Consider the following 19,791-nt stretch of genomic DNA (forward strand, 5'->3'; position numbering starts at 1 on the left):
TTTGCAGGATTCACGTCCCTCTATGGCCCTTGGGATCAAACATGTATTCACAACCATGCAGGGGTACGTTATGCAAAAACAGTGGGGATGGATATGGAGTCATGGACGACAGTGGTCAGATCCTGCTGTACCAGGGTATAGCCCGCAGTCCTGCTGATTCTCTATCAAATATTCACCATCTCCTGCAGAGGCAACATTTAAACACCAGCCACTGGCAGAGAGTGGGAACACGAGGATGTAAGCAGAGCAGGATGGGGGTTGGGTTGGCCGTTTATAATCCACCGCAAAGAGAATGATCGTGCCTACAACCTCTAGTTTGGGAACTGTCTCTCCGTCCTTGTTGCAATCAAAGCAGATGCATCAAATGCTCGGCCTTTTAGGATTGTTTGAAAGGCCACAGAAACATGAATTAATTGCGCATTTATACAAAAGAGGTTAGAGATTCTGTGGTATGAAGGAGGGATTGAGTCTTAGGATTGTGACTTCAAAAGCATTAAATCCATCATTAGCTTGTTGTTTAAATGCTGCCAACTAGAGCAGATGGGCATTCTGAGTGCAAAACACATCCAAAAACATTTATTCCAAGGCGTAAAGTGTACATGTTTAATACACTAATATAGATTTTACATATACAAATACATAATTCAAAAACATTTGAATGTCCTGTTGGATTACTTTGGACCTCACGTTACAATGACAGATTTGTTGGCTCCCCTGGTAACCATGAGTTAAAGGCCTTAAAATAAATTCATCTTTTATTGTACCGGCATAATCTCAGACTAAATAAATTATTTTTTTTAATCAAACCTTTAATTTGGATACAACTGTTCATTGGGAGAAAAAAATCCCATCTTAAGAAATATTTCATGAATATTTGGTTTAAATAAAATCACAAGTGCTGCTAGGGCTCTAAACAATCCATTTAAAATAAATGCAATTTATTTTTTATTTATTTATACTTTTTTAAGTTGATTGACTTTCTGGAAACATTCCCTCATTACCTGTGGTATAAAAAGGTCCATTTCTCTTACCCATTAGGCTGGACCCAAGTCAAGGACTGGTATCTTGGGGTCTCCAACTCTCCTCATTGACCATTAAACACTTTTTCCATGACAACTGATTGTTTCAGAAGCATGCCAAGAAAGCTTTTCCTGTCCTACCATCATAAACATAAACATACGGAGTTTGCTAAACTCTACTGGGAATTTAACCAGAAACAAGAGCTTTAATCGGATGAAACTGAGATTCAACTTTTGGCCACAAACAGTCCAGGTCGGTTTGATGTGGAACAAATAATGACTGATGAATGATGTGGAAATGCTCCTTGTGCACATTGTAAAGTGAACATTCTGTAAATAAAGGTGCAGGAGGCACACTGCAGGCAAAGCGCACATCACTGAGTAACGAAGGTCCCCATTGCACTACTGTTGTCTGCATATTCCTTACCTCTCCATAGTCGGTTGTGACTACAAGGGTCCCATCTCCACAGGAGTTGACAATGGCTGGAAGCAGCTGCTCCTTCTCCCTGACCCAAACTCGAGCCCCCTGTATCGTACAGAAACATACAAACACTGAGGTTCAGCACTGCAACAAGCACAAAACATGTCTATGCAACGATTCTGCTGCTTAGGTTAAGTATTGCACCCTCTGCTGATACCAGAACTTCAAGGGAAAGCAGCAAAGCCAGCGAATGAAACCATATTAAAACCTGGGGTGTTTTTGATGAAAAGGGAACTGGTGTTTTCAGGGAATTGAGTCAATAAAGAGGGCTCTGGTAATAATAACAGAAAATGGAGCAAAGGATTGTTGACTGACAAAGTGCAGCAAGCCATAAGATTCTGTCCATATGCTAAGGAAGACAGATGTGCAAAATAGAAAACAGACTGTAACATCTGGCCAAACAACAGTATTTACAGTGGGATGATGTTTGCATCTGAATCAGTTATTGTTAGACAAAGTGACATTTGGATGTTGGCACCCCTGGTGCCAACATCCAAATGCCTTTCAGCACAGACAAGTCTCAGTTTAAAAAAATCACTGACCTCTGACCGGAAGCTACCTGAAAAAATGGGTGTAGCATGACGGAGGAGCTAAACATTAAAGGGCAAGAAATAGGAGACAAAACTCAACGACGCACCTGGAGCTGTGCAAATAAATGGGCCTCATGCAGTTCAGGATACTGCACCAGCACTGAATCTTTTATGCTGCTAAATCATGTGTCTCAAATCATGTCAGATGGTTTCAAATTCAGGTTTTTCGGGGTAAAACAATCATGATTCTCATTAATCTTTGATGCAAGAAAATTTAGGAACCATAATGAATACTTATAATTTTTTTTAACATTTTGAAAACTATGCATTTGATGAATAGCATAATGCAAAGAAAGCAGACAGAAGTTTAAGTGCTTATTCATGTGGAATTTATTTTAATGTGAATTTACAAGAAACTAGGTCTCTCTGTTTCCTTCTTCAGAATTCATTCTGTGACCTGCGAAATTGCTGTGTGAAAGAAACCTAGCACTGCACATCACCCTGATCCCCACAGTGGTGGCAGCATTATGCTGTGGGGATGCTTTTCAGTCCTAAAGAAAAACAGTTTGTGCCTGTAAAAGACTTGGGACTGAGGTGGAGGCAGGACATCCAGCCAGAGTTACAATGTGACGGTGTAGATAACAGCATATTCATGTTTATATTGATCCAGTCCTGACCTAAATTGAATTGATAATCTATGGCAAGACATGTAAATGACATAACGCTGGTAGAAAAGTACCTCAAAAACGAGATGCAATTCCAGTGAAAGCCGGTTCTATAAAGTATTAACACAGTCGGAACTGAATACACTTCCTTCCACAACAGAACTATGTACTACATTGAGTTTGTCTATCACATCCCAAATCCCGATGAAGTGTGTGGATGTAACACATAAATATGTAAAAAAACTCGTGAATGTGAATACTTTTGCAAGTTACTGTAAGTAGTACTAAAAGGCCATCCATATTATTCTTCTAATCCACATCATTCTTTCTCAGAGGAAATCAGATGTGTTTCGGAAACACATGTACAGCAGAGTGGAAATGGACTGTTTTAGGAATAGATGGTCCCGCACCCCCAGAACTGTCTGTAAAGTTTTTATTTTGTTCATTTTCCCTTTACTATTTATATTCTCTAGCCCATTTTCACATTTGTTCCTCTTAGCCCTTCTCCCATATAGACAGCCAACCATTTTTATACACATACAGTCTGCAGCAGTTTACTAAACATGAAGGGATTAATAAAGACTGAGTCTATTTGGAGGCTTGCTTTTTCCAAAAGTATAAACTCCTCTTGTTGAACCTTTGTAACTACAGTCTTTGTCAACTCCTGTTCCTTCTCTCTGTTGTTTTCTCCTCAGCATCTCTCGCTGTAAGTACTCCACTCCTCCATCGCTCTTCTAGATCCTCTCAGCTTCTAGTTGCAGTTTGTTGACTTCCTGGTTACTAATTCCATCTGATCTGTCAGATTCCAGCACACTGGCCTGTAACAGTGACCTGATGATCTCCACTGGCTCTAATCTCTCTGTACGTCACTATCTTAAAGGACAGTGATAATAAATGCATAAACACAAAGCACAATAAAAAATACCGGAGTTTAATAATAAACCAGACTTTAATGCATAGGACAGTTTTCTGTATTACGTTATCTGGCTCCTCTCTCCGGCTCAAAGGGCTGTCCTTGTTTAAACACATCTTAGCAGAGACAGGTTATAAACGACCTGCCGGCATTACAACCTCCACCCACCTACACACCACCACACTCCTCCCCCCCCCTCTTGCTGTCCTCAGCAGCTCCCCACTATAATGCACACTCAGACAGGCAGGAAGGGTTGTGCATATCAAGAGATCCTTTTTCTTCTTTGCATTCGAATATACAGATGAAACCTTGTGATCAACTTGCCTTCTCCTTTTTCCTCAACCATGTGAATCTCAAAACAGACAAATCAGGTCTTTAGCTTTGTCCACCAAGCATTTCCTCAAGCTTCATAAAATCCTAACCAACCTCAGTTGTCTCAAACATGACCCCTGACCTCCAACTAACAAGAACTGACTGAGTGTTACAGTGATGCTGTCTAATGAGTTTCTTGGTGCCAGAAGGGAATGTCAACAGGTGGAAAAATGTGCTTAAAATGTCAAAATGTAGCTTTATATATTTAACACACAATGATCTTTCTTCTAACTAAATATTCACAGCTTTCTGCCAGTTCACAATCTGGATCTTCTATTATACATTCATTTTAAGCAGTTACAGTGTCTTGTAAAATATTCCTACCTCTTAAACTTTTCACCTTTTTCATATCTCAACTATCTAGAATGAATTTTATTTTAATCTTAGCTTCCCTGTTTCTGCTTGTGAAAAAGCATCCCCATAGCATGTTGCTAACACCACCACGTTTCACAATGCGATGCATAGTGCTAGTTATATTCTGTATTTATTGTTTTTATGTGATTTATTATGAAAGTACACATAGGTGGACTCTATTTACAAATTACATGACTTCTGACAGCAATTAGTTGCGCTGGATTTTTTTTTTTTTTTGGGAGTATTTAAAACTATTTCTGGAGGTAGCATGACAAAATTTGGAAAGATAAAACCTAGTCTAGTTTGTAATATATTCAATAGTAAAAATGTAAACCTTTTAATCACTATGATGTCTTTAACCATGTGAAACCTTCAAAAAAAAAAAAAAAAAAAAACTGTAACATGTAGGTTTCCTCAAAGCTCAAACTGGAACTCAAATACAACTAAATTCTTTAAAAGGTATCCAGAAATAAGCATACAGTACATTAGTTGCAGACAGAAATCACACTAGAATGCAAACTCTTTGTCTACAGTTGGAAGCTAAGATGCACTGCTATCTACAGCAATAAAAGCCCTTCTGCAGAATAAAACTCCAAGCAGTGATTATACCAAGGATAAAAATGGAAGAACGACTAATGAAACCCTGCTCGACTAATAATATTTTATTACCCACAAAAACACAAAAGCCAGCCATCACCCCATAAGCTTGAACAACTGTGTGATAAATGCTTTGTTTCGGCTCAAGTAATTACATAGATGCTGGTGCTATTTGATCGAGGCACTGCCCCAGAGACCTCGCTTAATTAAGGACCACTCTCCCTCAGAGACTTTAGAGACACGCCCACCCTCCTCCACCAAGCACCAATAAATCCTCACCAAAACATATAACAAAATGGTTGGGAGGCTTTGAATACAGTTTAGGTTAAAATGAACGGATTGCTGTAGAACGTTAGAAATGAATAAAATATGAAAAAGGTGGCTGACCAGTAAGCAACTAATGGCAGACAGTTCATTGGCAGCTTAGAAATGGAGGGACTCTCAATCAATCAATCAATCAATCAATCGAACTTCAGAGCACTTTTCATATTGTCAGGCTTTACAGGGACTCTATAAGATCTCTACAGACTAAAGGCCTGTGGAGATCTTATAAATTGAGATAAAAGGAATGTTTTTAAAAGTATTATTTCAACATTTGGAGTTTTTTTTTTATTGTCCACCGTTTCCAGGAACAGTGTCTGTCTCCTCAGCTCCCTCGATTTGTACAGGTGAGATTTTCAGTAGAGCCTTGCTTGCATGCATTTGCAGAAATACTCAAATAGAAGTCATTTAATTTACATAATTAGTAGACAATTTGTATAATACTGAGTGCTGGTAAACCGCTTTGTAACCTGGTTCAGTAACATGTCATCTCATGTTTGATGTAATAGGTAGAAGAAATAGGTCAAAGCTGAGGGAACTGTTTTTATTCTGGGAGAGAATTGGAGGGCCACGGAGGTTCTGACTACTGATTTGTTGGTGTTTACCTAGACTGCGGATCTGACTAAAAATTTAACACTCTCTTGATACTGGACGTAGAACACCCTATGATGTCCAAGACCTCGACAACCATTCGAACATGGCTGAACTTTGCCAAATTTGGAATAGCTAATTCCAGTGTAAAGTCAACTTTGGCACCACTGTGCATTTAGTACAGTGGTGCCACCATGTATGCATGGTGGTGGCACATCTACTCTAAAATGTTTCTTCACAAATTGTGTAATTTTCCCATGTATATGGGAGGTTTCTATACCTCCACCATCAGTTTCAGTCTTGCATGGAGGAGCAACGACCATGTGTTTTGTCAGTTTATCAGCAGCATCAGTTAATGCAGGTAAAAGAGATTTTCTGTATTGAGTGCTCCAGACCAATTACCAGGCCATTCAGTGAAAAAAGGTAACGTGGTGCAGTGCCCTGTGCGCTTCTCTGAGCGAGTGCAGGAGGTCCAGGAAGTCACTCCTACCTGCACCAATCATCCTATATCTCAGAACAAGGCACTCAGAAAACTAAATTATCTGTTGTTTGTTTATCCCAGCTCCTGTTTGAGTTTTAGAGAAGAGAACTGATAAAACACAATGGATAAAATAAAGGATACCACTCATGAGATAAAGCTCTGCATTAGAACAATTATTTTCAATGATCCTTCTTGCCACCGCAGCCCATCCTGTCTCAGAGACCTAAACTGTGTCAGCCATATTCCACTAAAGGTGATAATACAATCAGGACAGCGAGGCTTTAAGCAGATTATGGCAGCTGGAAGGAAATCAACATCTGTTTATGTGTGTGGGCTGGGTGGGTGGGGTTGTCACCTGGCTGTATATAAGTCACATCTGTCACAGAAAGAGATTACAGAGAAAATACTGCAAAATAAAAATAATTTATTTGGAAGTTTTAATCCAGAACTTTATTCACGTTTTTTGTGACATGCCTATCTGTGAATGGAATGATACAGTTCTCTTGCACTGAACCTGCCTTCTCTGTTTTTGCATCTTATACACTAATAATTTATTGCATATTCCATTTTGACAACTCCATAAATTTTCACTTGCTGATTGCAAGAAAACAGAGGATGTTTTCCTAGAGGGAAAATGATGATTTCAGCAATCTGGCACACATTAAATGTCTTTACTCCAAAAGAAATAGTAGCATAAGGTAACTGTAACAGGAAACCCCACCGTTCTTTTTAACACTGACGAACAGTCTGGCTTTAGCTGAGATGTATAAGTCTGATCATCAACTTCACTGCAAAAGCAAAATGCAAGCTTTATCATTAAACACTGTATCCAAGCATAATCATAGAAAGTTGAGTGGAAAGAAAAAGTGTGGTAGGAAAAACTGCACCAGCAACAGGGAAAACCACATCCTTGAGAGAATTGTCAAGCAAAATCCATAACATTTTTGGGGGAGCTTAAGGAGTGGACTGAGGCTGGAATCAGTGCATCAAGAGCCACTACGCACAGACAAATGCTACACAAATCCCTCACACGGGCTACAAATGTCACATTCTCATATTTTCATTTTTATTGAATCTATAAATGAGTTTCACTTTCTGAAACGAGTGTAACAAACTATTGAATTGTTTCACCATATTCAAATCTTTTTAGATGTAGCTGTGTATGCACAGAAAATCAGGAAATTGTGCTATAAATCCATATGGAGTTAAGATTTCTGCATTTGAAGGAAATTGAAAATGGGCATAGCCAAGTGGCTCCTAGACCGCTCTAAACTGCAGCCCGTCAGAACAGTTTCACACGAACGTTGCATAGATGTTGCCTCAATACACTAAGACTGTTTGGTATAAGTTTTTAGCCCCAAAACAAATTTGCAAATACAATACTCTCAACTCTTGTGTAACATTATTCTGAGCTCTGAGCGCTGACTCAAAGGACATGTCCCCTGCATAATTTATGAAGGATCATCCAAACCTTACAGGAAGTCAGCCATTTTAAATCCTAGTCCTTCACAACCTAGAAGCTGGATGCAACTTTTTTTTCTGCTTCATAACAGATCAGTGCCAACTACAGGCTACATATACATACTGTGAGGGATTGAACGCATTGATTTGGTGGTTCCGAAGGGCCTCGGTTACACCACAGCTCTGAGCCAGAGCGTCGTTTAATGCTGCTTACAGCTTTAAAACAAATTGATCTTCCAGCAAACATCTTTTTGACACATGATATTGTGGTTGTGCATACAGAGGGTAGATTCCTTTTCAACACAAATATTAATTTGTAAGCTGGAAAGTAGATGTTTGTGTGGTCACTAAGATGTTTTTTTCTTTTTGCCTGGAGTGTAAAAATAACTTACAATTGGCTCAACTTTAAACTATGAAAACATGTCCTGTTGTTTCCTTTCTCATAAGGATGATTGGTTAATGTTAGAAACAAACAGAGAGCATGTTGGATCAGAGCACTGTCACATGTCTAGTCTAGTATATTGCAGATATGGAAGACCTATGAGTTTACAGAACATCCACATATACAGAGTAGCTTGTTTGGCTTCATTATGCATATTCTATTATTATTGTTCAGCTTTGGAAAGATGGTCTTTTAATCTGGAATATATTAAAGGGTAAAACTAATTATACAATTGTCTAAAGTTAACCAGATCAGAGGCAGTGACCAAAATCCACACAGTGAGTATACACATGCCTACACTCTGCATATGGTCTATTTACGTTAACACTGCAAATCCTTGAGAATGCTAATTATCATGTTCTCAGTCATTTTGATTAAAATATGGTCACACACCCTCACCAACATCCTGGCAACAAGACTTCACAGAAACAGTGTAGAAACAGGGTACCATGGAAACAGTGTTTTCCCTATCAGCATTTGTGGATGCTGGGAGTTTAAACATAGCAATACTAAATGTATGATTTCCACTGGAATGGTATGAAAATTATAGTGGTTTCGCTACTTTTTTAAATCAAGGTATACCTTCCACTTAACGGTAAAGTTTGAGTAGTTTTAAGGGTTATCTTCACTTTTTATAACGATGTACCTAAGTATTGATAACCAGTCCATTCCCGATGCCAGCATTGAAGGTGTGAGATGTAATAAAACATCCTTGGAGTGTAATGTGGCATCAGTCTTGATATTTGCTCTCTCTTGCACAGTGGCATCCAATGAACTCTAACTATAATTGCACAAAACTTAAAAGTTGTTCCCATTCTGTCTCTTGTCTCTTTCACACAGAATGACAAGTTGCTACATTGAACAAAGTCCTACCTTAAAGTAAACAAAATCTGTTGTGTATTTCAGGACTTAAGTAACCCATGATCTCTGCATCCGCATGGACCAGCTAAAAGGGCAAAATTAAGAGTATTTAGAGGCCAGCAGAGGATTACATCTGTATCCAAAGCCAGTTACTGTCTACCATCCAGCTACTGTCCAACGATAAGCTGAGAAATGAGAAGATGACTGCTCTCGTGTGAAACACAGTAACCCACTGCATCAACCACAACCCTGATCAGTCACTACAGCATGATAGGGTTCTAGGTTCTGGTTCTTCAAGAACAAATTTACATTTAAATCACAAGTTCAATCACTTAAAATCAAAAATTATATTAAGCTCAAGTAGTCATTTGACAAATATTGTTCAAACAATGTCTTGTTGTTAAAAAGCTGACTTACTTCTGAATGTACAAACACAAGGAATAAAACTAATGTGGTACAGCTCTGTGAAAATGTATTTCCCCTCTTTCTGACTTACTCAGACCAGAGTTAATAAAAAAATGCAGCTTTCCAAACCAACTTGGAGCTGTTCCAAAATGTAATTGCCCCATAACACCTAATAACTCATTGTGCCATCCTTGGTAGGAACAATTTCAATCAAGCAGTAGAGGAATTCGGGCCCACTCTTCTCTGCTGAATTGTTTTAATCCAGCCACATTGAACGGTTTACGAGCATAACCCGCCTCTTTAAGGTCATACCATAGTATCTCAATCGGATTTATGCTTCATAACCTAACAACGCTTAAGTTTAAGATCATAAACCGATAGTAGGATATTCTCCTTCAGCATTTTCTGCTAGAGAGCAGAATTCATGATTCCATCAATTACAGTCACCCCGGTCGTTAGGCAGCAATGCCGCCCCAGACCATCACACTACCACCACCATGTTTGACTGTGAGTACGATGTTTTTTATGAGGCTATTAGTTTTATCCCAAATTTAACTGCACGTAAGCCCTACAAAAAGTTTCACTTTTGTCTTGTCAGACCACAGAAAACTTTCTGAAGTCAAATTTGAGATTGGTTTTTCTGTTCTTTTTGGTCAACATTGGTTTTTGCCTTAAGCTCCCCCATGGAGGCCATTTTGCTCAGTCTTTTTATTATTGAAGAATCATAAAGTCTGAACTTAACTGAACTCATCTGTTCTTGAACATTTTTTTACACCTGGGCATGATGTGTTGCTTTTTGGGATATTTTTGGCCTACTTCCTCATGCCAGATATGTTCTATTTAAGTGACTGCCTGTTTCTACAGGTCTAGCAGTAATCAGTCCTGGGTGTTGCCAGTTAAATTTAAGCAATAAAAAGCTAATTTCAGTTAATTCATGATTAAACAAAGGTAGCATATTTATTATGTTCCCTTTATAAATAAAAATATTTGAAAACTGCTTTAAGTTTTTACTCAGGTTATCTTAATCAGATATTATGATCTAAAAAACAAGAATGATAAACAACTAAAACTAAAGAAATCTGTAAGGGGATAATAATTTTTATGACACTGTAAAATGTAAAATACAGTAAAGTATTTAGTGCAACTTTATTGCCTGAAATTTCTGGTCGGGGGGGGGGGGTTCTTTTTGCTAAGAGAACATGATGATTCTGGGGGATGTTGTTTCATCATGCAATGTCTAAATACCCTAAACGACATTTGAAAAAGGATTTCAGTTGCACACAAAAACCTGCAAAACAAGCAAGAGTGAGAAGGAGACAAGAGAGCTGCCAGAAGGGGGAAGGAGACCAGCAAAGCAACACTGAGCGTGGTTGGTTGAGTGAGATGAAGAAGCATCGAGAGAGTGGCCACAAGGAGAGACAGAGCATCAGAGGGAAGGAAAACCAAGGAGGAGAGTTGCAGAGCTGATGGAGCTCCTGAGAAGAACAAATGTGCTCGGAGCTGCTGAATATAGGTCACACATCTCCAGTGACTGCTTCCCTCCCTCTTCTGAACCAGATTCCTGCAGAAGCTACACACTTTACATCAGATATTATTATATAGCCTGCAATGTCCATCAAAACAGGCTCTCCTTAAATCCTCAATTATGTTTTACTGCATTTCGAAAAAAACTAAAACAAAAAGCATGCTCGGATATCTGCAAGTATATTATTTTCAGCTTATTTTTAAACATGCATAGATTTTATAGCCAGATAATACATATTTGTCTTCAAAGTAGTATTTTAAATTAATATGCTAATGTGATAGACAGGCCTGTAGCAACTAACAAGGCATATCGTTTGTTCTGTTTAACAACATGACAGAGAAGGGAGGTATCTTTAATGTAAACAGACTGATGTAAAGACTGACGATGTCTGTTGTACATTTGTGCATGTTGGTTTCTGGGACTAGTGATAATGCCAAATGTGCCCCTGAGACTAAATACAGGTCCTTCTCAAAATATTAGCATATTGTGATAAAGTTCATTATTTTCCATAATGTCATGATGAAAATTTAACATTCATATATATTAGATTCATTGCACACTAACTGAAATATTTCAGGTCTTTTATTGTCTTAATACGGATGATTTTGGCATACAGCTCATGAAAACCCAAAATTCCTATCTCACAAAATTAGCATATCATTAAAAGGGTCTCTAAACGAGCTATGAACCTAATCATCTGAATCAACGAGTTAACTCTAAACACCTGCAAAAGATTCCTGAGGCCTTTAAAACTCCCAGCCTGGTTCATCACTCAAAACCCCAATCATGGGTAAGACTGCCGACCTGACTGCTGTCCAGAAGGCCACTATTGACACCCTCAAGCAAGAGGGTAAGACACAGAAAAGAAATTTCTGAACGAATAGGCTGTTCCCACAGTGCTGTATCAAGGCACCTCAGTGGGAAGTCTGTGGGAAGGAAAAAGTGTGGCAGAAAACGCTGCACAACGAGAAGAGGTGACCGGACGGACCCTGAGGAAGATTGTGGAGAAGGGCCGATTCCAGACCTTGGGGGACCTGCGGAAGCAGTGGACTGAGTCTGGAGTAGAAACATCCAGAGCCACCGTGCACAGGCGTGTGCAGGAAATGGGCTACAGGTGCCGCATTCCCCAGACCTGGGCTACAGAGAAGCAGCACTGGACTGTTGCTCAGTGGTCCAAAGTACTTTTTTCGGATGAAAGCAAATTCTGCATGTCATTCGGAAATCAAGGTGCCAGAGTCTGGAGGAAGACTGGGGAGAAGGAAATGCCAAAATGCCAGAAGTCCAGTGTCAAGTACCCACAGTCAGTGATGGTCTGGGGTGCTGTGTCAGCTGCTGGTGTTGGTCCACTGTGTTTTATCAAGGGCAGGTCAATGCAGCTAGCTATCAGGAGATTTTGGAGCACTTCATGCTTCCATCTGCTGAAAAGCTTTATGGAGATGAAGATTTCATTTTTCAGCACGACCTGGCACCTGCTCACAGTGCCAAAACCACTGGTAAATGGTTTACTGACCATGGTATCACTGTGCTCAATTGGCCTGCCAACTCTCCTGACCTGAACCCCATAGAGAATCTGTGGGATATTGTGAAGAGAACGTTGAGAGACTCAAGACCCAACACTCTGGATGAGCTAAAGGCCGCTATCGAAGCATCCTGGGCCTCCATAAGACCTCAGCAGTGCTACAGGCTGATTGCCTCCATGCCACGCCGCATTGAAGCAGTCATTTCTGCAAAAGGATTCCCGACCAAGTATTAAGTGCATAACTGTACATGATTATTTGAAGGTTGACGTTTTTTGGATTAAAAACACTTTTCTTTTATTGGTCGGATGAAATATGCTAATTTTGTGAGATAGGAATTTTGGGTTTTCATGAGCTGTATGCCAAAATCATCCGTATTAAGACAATAAAAGACCTGAAATATTTCAGTTAGTGTGCAATGAATCTAAAATATATGAATGTTAAATTTTCATCATGACATTATGGAAAATAATGAACTTTATCACAATATGCTAATATTTTGAGAAGGGCCTGTATTATCTATGTTAGTCAAACAGAGGCTTTCTCTTGAAAGCCCATCTGTTTACTGTGCACCATACACCTGCCATCTGCACATAAACTCAGTAGCATTTCCAAATAAATTAAAGCTTCTTTGATGGAAAGGTTTAGTTAATAGCTCAAATATCAGTTTGTATCGTTTTATTCAGTCACAAATTACTGGTTGCAAAATGAAGATGATTTTTTGGTATATTTATAGAATAATTAGAAACACGTGAATCAGTTCTAAAAGAGATTTGAAACTCCTAAAAGACGGAACTGTGACTATTTACCTTTTAAATTTTGACAGGGCCACCTCCAGAAAGAGGTCGCAGGTGAGGGCCACTGATAATTGTGAGGTGACTTGCCTAAACCAAAATATTTACACTCACCAGTACACTAGTACTGCTTGGACCACCTTTTGCCTTCAGAACTGCCTTAATTCATGTGGCATAAATGCAACTAGGTGTCTGCATTTATGCCACATCTATCTTGGTCCACATTGACAGGAAAGCAGCATACAGGTGCTGCAGATCTGCCAGCTGCACATCCAGGATGCAAATCTCCCATTTCTCCAAATCACAACGTTGCTTTATTGGATAGAGATTGGGTGACTGTGGAGACCATTTGAGCACAGTGAACTGATTATCATGTTCAAAAATCCAGTTTGAAATGATCTGAGTCTTGTGACATCATGCATGGTCTTTCTGGAAGTAATCATAAAAAGAGCTGTACACTGGTCAGCAACAATGTGGTAGGCTGTGGCATTTAAACAATGCTCAATTGGTTTCAAGAGGCCGGAAATGTGCCAGGAAATTGTTACCCTGCTGTCTGAACGCTGCAGCTGACATTGCAACTCATCGGACCAGGCAACAATTTTCTGATCTGTTATTGTTTAATGTTCGTCAGCCTCAGATTCCTGTTCCTAGATGACAGGAGTGGCACCTGGTGTGGTCGTCTGCTGCTGTAGCCCATCTGCTTCAAGAGTCGGCATGTTTTCCTTTTAGGGATGCTATTCCACAAGCTTTGGTTGTAATTTTGGCTACTGTTACCTTTTTATCATCTCAAACCAATTTGCCCATTCTCCTCTCACCTCTGACATCAATAGGGCATTTTCATCCACACAACTGCTGCTCACTGGATGTGTTTCTCTTTTTCTGACCATTCTGTGGAAACCTGAGAGGGGATAGTGTGTGAAAAATCACAGCAGATCAGCAGTTTTTGAAATGCTTAGACCAACCAGTCTGGCACCAACAACCAGGCCATCTTCAAAGTATTATAAATCCCCTTCCTTCCCCATTCTGATGCTCAGTTTGATCTTCTGTAAGTCTTCTTCAAGAACCTTCTACAAACATAATATTTTTATTTTATATATATAATATGCCTTTCCCTGTTCATCCCCCTTGGTGGCACCACAGCAGTTTCATAACTTGCCTATTGCTTTATTCAGCCTGATTAGATACCATATTTTTCACTAAACTGCACACAACTTATTTAAGTAAAACACCAACTTATAAAACATTTGGAAAAAAATTACATTTATATGAGAGCATTTTGTTTCTTTTAAAGTGCCAGTGAGTTAGAAATTAACCAGTTGCTGTTTATGAGATATAGGCCGTTGCCCAGGGCAGTATTAAAAAAGGGGGTGGCACCAGATTAGGTTACATGATTTGTCGAAAATTTGAACGCATTTAATTTTGCCCCAGAATGTTAGATGACTTCCTGCATGTTGATTAATTGGCGGAGGCATAAAGGAGAGGCTTGCCCAGGGTGTCATTCATACAAGAACCGCTGCTGAACACACCTGTACCAAAAACATTAAAGAAATACTTTACAAAACCTTTAATAAATCACAAATTCCTTTCTGAGCCCAGTACAAGTGCTGATGACCCTGCCCTGCAATTTCTAGTAAATCCTTACTTTTATCCTACTATAATATCTGTCTCTGCTGACTGTGCCTTGTTTTTAGTTTACAGTGCATATTGTTTCAAATCTGCCATATTCCAATCCAAACCAGCTCAGTCTAAAAATATGTTGATTATACAGTAGTTTAATGCCACCTGACATTTCATGCTTGACTAGTGGGCCAGCCATCACATTTTCTGCCTGAGTTGACAGAACAACAAGGGATAGGGTTTAACTGTTCCCCTTCTCTGGTTTTAGGGAATAAAGCCACAAATGGACCCCTGCAAAAGTATTAGATGGTGGAGCGAAAGGAAGGAATTAGAGGAGGAACCAGTCTAAGTGGAGACTGGACTGACAACTTTGCTCAGTGCTCAGTCCTGCTGTATAAAATTAGGCCCGTGGGTATCAAATATGCAGCGTATGCAGGGCTCCGTCATAACTTAATAAGACACTCCATTTTCAGATCTCACAGAAGCTTTTAGCACGTGTTTTTGGGACTGGAGACCTTAATATATGGTGGCCTGCAGATCAGTGCCGGAATCAATATATTACAGACAGGCGGATGGGAAATGAAGTGCCATAGGTGGCTGTTGCATGTTGCTGTGGATGTATGAAGGCCCAAAGGCCTGTAATTGTCAGTCATCTTTTATCACTCAGAGTTATCACAGAAGGTCCCCACATGGAGAGCACTGATGACTCTGATACCTACTAAACCTTGGGTAAGTAGCAACATCCCAATTTTGCTGCTGGAAGATGAAACACCAACCTAGTCTCAAAGTTTCTGCAGGTTTTCTTTCAGCCCTGTATTTTACTATATCCATCTTTCCATCAACTCTGACTTTTCCATTAAGACGAGATTTCTGTAGTAGATGACTAGTAATTGCCTTGACAAGTCATTATCATACCTGAGCAAAAGATCTCTGTAGCTCCTCCAGAGTTAACACTGGCCACTCTTACTTTCACTAAATACAATTACTTCAAAGCTGCAAAAGTTAAATGATCTTTTAATTAAAGATAACATCAATTTGTATGAATTTTTACAATACAATAAAAATTTTATAAAGAACCACCATTTAAAAACTATTTTTAGGTTTTAAAATAAATAAAAATAGATAAAACATTTTCTTCAATGGATTACTCCTTTATGAAAAATAGCATCAAAAAGTAAAGTTTGCAACATGATGATAAAACCTATTCAGTGCAATATTCTGTGCAAATATTCCATGGAAACAGAAAAAATCACTTTTAGATTTATTAACACTCCTCCATTCTTTATCATTTTTGGATGAGCTTGTTTAAAGTCAATGTGGAAGGTCTAAAGAGCCAATCTCTGTAGTTCCAGGTTGCAGAGTCCTGGTTTACGCAGATAACCATGTTTATGATTTGGTGTTCTGCCATACTCTTTCTATTTTGTGTTGACAGTGAATGGTGCTCTGTGAGATGTTTTAAACTTCACCACAAATGTATTACATCAGGAGAGTTCTAATGTGTTCCTTGGTCCTCATGATGTTGTTAGTTCACTAATGCTCTTTAACAAATCTTCACAAAATAGATGCATTTATACTGAGATTTAACTGGATTCTATGTAAGAAAAAGGTGGCATCTGCAGGCAATTGGTTGCACTGGATTTCACGAAGAAGCATTAGAGTAAAAGGGACTGAATGCAAGTGTTTTCAGATTTTTATTTGGAAAAAAAAAATAAAAACCAATAGATGTCTGTCATTTCACTTAATAATTTTGCACCGCTTTGTGTTGGTATGTCAGACAAAATCTCACACGGAGATTTGTAGTTTTAGCATGGAACAAGCAGCACACACTTAGAGATTGCATGACATCGCTGCCAAAGTCACAAGCATTTAAACCCATATCAAATTAACTTAAAATGGGGGGGTGGGGGGGGGGCAGTTAAGTAGCTTGAAGAGGATGGATACTGGCACTGAATAAGACTTGTTATGAGTGGGTGACACAGAATGAGGTGCAATAAATACAAATAATCAATGTTTAATGATGGGTGACATGTTTCACCTAGGTGAATAATAGTATAATATAAATAAAGCTGGATTTATTCATTTTAATGTATATGAAAGCTTAATGTACAATATTTTCTTTTATAACCGACCTATTATTCAGTCAGTCAATGACACTATTTGCTTTTTCTATCTACACTATCGATCCACCCCCCCCCCCCCCCCCCCCCCTATCGATCCATCCCCCCCCCCTCCTCTGTTCTCCTGAACCAGCCCATACCCACCCATGGATGCCACTACCATCCCATTCACGGCCCAGTAATAAACGGTAGAAAGCTTCTTTCCATACAGTGCTGTATATTCTGACATGACTGTTTCTAAACACCATCGCTGTCTGCCCTTCCTTCACAGATTGGATTTAATCCGAAAGCCTTATGGATGCAAACGCCAGATCCAACACTCCTTTGGCCAATTTTGCTGCGGTTCAATTGCTCTGACAACACCAAGCAGACAGCCAGGCCCTGATGCTCTGCAGTGTTAATAAAATGAATGAGGCGCTTTACTAGTAAAACATGTGCAGATCTGCAATTGAATCAGTTCTGTTTCTTGTGCTTTCGTAAGGAAGAAGGAGACAAGCGGTTCCGACCCAACACCTGCTAAAAACATGACATGAATCAGAATGAAAAATGGAAAAAACGCATAAGGCATCTCGCAGCAGCCTTTAAAACCGCTTCGATGAATATGCATGCTACATGCACGCAAAAGTGCCGTTAATGTTTATCTGTAATGCAGTGACACAGATTCTGAGCGGCTCACCTCTGTGAAAAACGACTCCATCCCGTCTACTCCTCCCAGACAACGCGCGCCCGGCCCGGCTGAGCGCACACACGGGCTCCGCTGTAGGGTGCGCAAACCTCACCAATAGGAAGGCACACGTGTGTGTCAAGATGGGGGGAAGGTGGCGATGGTTCGGTGTGTCTGTTTCCCATTCACCGATTGCTTATTTTAGCCAGAATATTTCACGATTAGGCATAGACATGCACTGCCAGGGGGCTCTGCACAGAAACAGACACAAAACAAATCCAGAGAGGCTGGGATGAAAATAAAGAAAAAATGTCCACCCGGGGATCCGTCTGAGGAGCGCTAATTGAAGCGAGCGCCGTTTTCCAGCTCTGCCTCTTTTAAATAGTCCAGTATGCGTGTGTTTGTACGTGTTTGGATATGTGTATGCGTGTGTGAAGATGCTTGTGTGGATGTGAGAGAGGACCAGTTCGGGGGGTGAGCTTGAAACTATTCCTCGCACATACCGGCGGGGCGGTGCAGACCCAGCCTCCAACACAAAAACAACCATACATGTATGATCCTGGCAGCTTCAAACTACAAACCTAGACGTTTCTGCTTTTCATAATATTAGGAGAGCTTCTCTCAATCTATGAGGCTTGGTGTTAGTCCAAACCAATTAAAGAGCTGCTTTTCCAATTATCCTCCTGACATTGTGCATCATTCAGGAAACAACTAATTATTCATCATCAATTTAGCAATTAAACTGAATGACAACAAGTAGCTATATCACCCAGAAGGACTGGTTTGATCTGGATTATTTCTGGAGTATATAAATCAGTATTATATGTTTTCTACAGCTGGCACCAGAGGACATGCAAGGTGGAATCATGAGTGGAGCTACAGAGCCCTGCAAAAAAAAATTAAAAAAAATAAAAAAAATTGTGTGTTTTGGGCATTTCCTATCAGATTTATAGTTGAAACTGAATTTTTTTACACACTGTAAAAATACCTTTTATTTCACTGTCAAATATTACATCAAACTAAACTTCTGTTTTATGTACAGTGCCATTAAGAAACGTATCTCTATTTGCTACATTTTAGAACAATGAGAGAGAGAATTTTATAGAGACTTTTACATTTGTTAACTTTCAGCAAATGTCCTTAGTGTTTGGTAAAATTGCATGTAAACTGTATGATTTGGGTCAAATGTCTTGGACAAGCTTTTCTAAACAGCTTGCTGGAGTTTTGGTCCATTCTTCCAGAAAGAACTGTTGTAACCGAGTCAGGTTTTTAGGCCACTGCAATCAGATTTCTATATCTATTTTGTGCCACTAGTGGCCTTTATGCATTACTAGCTGAAAAGGAAGAAGGGCAAAGAGAAGGGGAAGACATGCAGCAAATGGCACATGACCGGGAATTAAACCGGGTATAACTGCATTCAGGACTGTAGCCTTCATATGGTGAGCCTGCTCTACCACCGAGCCATGGAGAGCCCCCGGAAGGAACCTTTAAACCCAATCTTTAAGTTCCAGGGTGATGCCTTGAGATGTTGCTTCAATATGTCCACATAATGTTCTTTCGACAAGATATCAGCTCTTACATGAAGTGCACCAGTCATCCCACAACATGATGCTGCCACCTATGTACTTTACAGTTGGGATGGTGTTTTTCCATCATTTTCACCTAAATGCAACAATGGTCATTATAGACAAACATTACAATTTTTATTCCATCAGCCCAAAGGTAATTTCTGTGAAATGTAAGGTTTCTCTCTAACTATTGTGACATTTAGTAAATAGAAATACATTTGGAAATTGTAACTCGCCAGAAGATGGGGGAAAAAACGGAATTTGCTTGAGAATTTTCTGCAGCACCCCTCCTTGAACCGCCACCTTAACGTGGTGGAGGGGTTTGAGTGCTCGAATGATCCTAGAGGCTATGTTGTCTGGGGCTTAAATGCCCCTGGTAGGGTCTCCCACGGCAAACAGGCTCTAGGTGACGGGTCAGACAAAGAGCGGTTCGAGAATCCCTCATGACGACTACAAAATCGAGGCATGTGACGTCGCCCGGTACGGGTCCCACCCT

The 19,791-nt window shown here is 39.7% G+C and overlaps 1 protein-coding gene across 3 annotated transcripts in view; it reads right to left on the reverse strand.

Moving 5' to 3' along the window:
* myo10l1 (myosin X, like 1) overlaps positions 1 to 18,123 on the reverse strand; it is a 73,597-nt gene extending 55,474 nt beyond the window's left edge. For all 3 annotated transcript variants that reach the window (XM_047345483.1, XM_047345482.1, XM_047345481.1), the window contains exons 1-2: positions 17,740 to 18,123; positions 1,447 to 1,545 (exon numbers count right to left, since the gene is read on the reverse strand). In XM_047345483.1, the coding sequence (XP_047201439.1) occupies positions 1,447 to 1,545; positions 17,740 to 17,760 (120 nt within the window). In that variant the 5' untranslated portion in view covers positions 17,761 to 18,123. The remainder of the gene's footprint in view (positions 1 to 1,446; positions 1,546 to 17,739) is intronic.
* Between the last annotated feature and the right edge of the window lie 1,668 nt (positions 18,124 to 19,791).

The sequence above is a fragment of the Girardinichthys multiradiatus genome, chromosome 19, assembly GCF_021462225.1.
Source record: "Girardinichthys multiradiatus isolate DD_20200921_A chromosome 19, DD_fGirMul_XY1, whole genome shotgun sequence".
Taxonomy (NCBI): Eukaryota; Metazoa; Chordata; class Actinopteri; order Cyprinodontiformes; family Goodeidae; genus Girardinichthys; species Girardinichthys multiradiatus.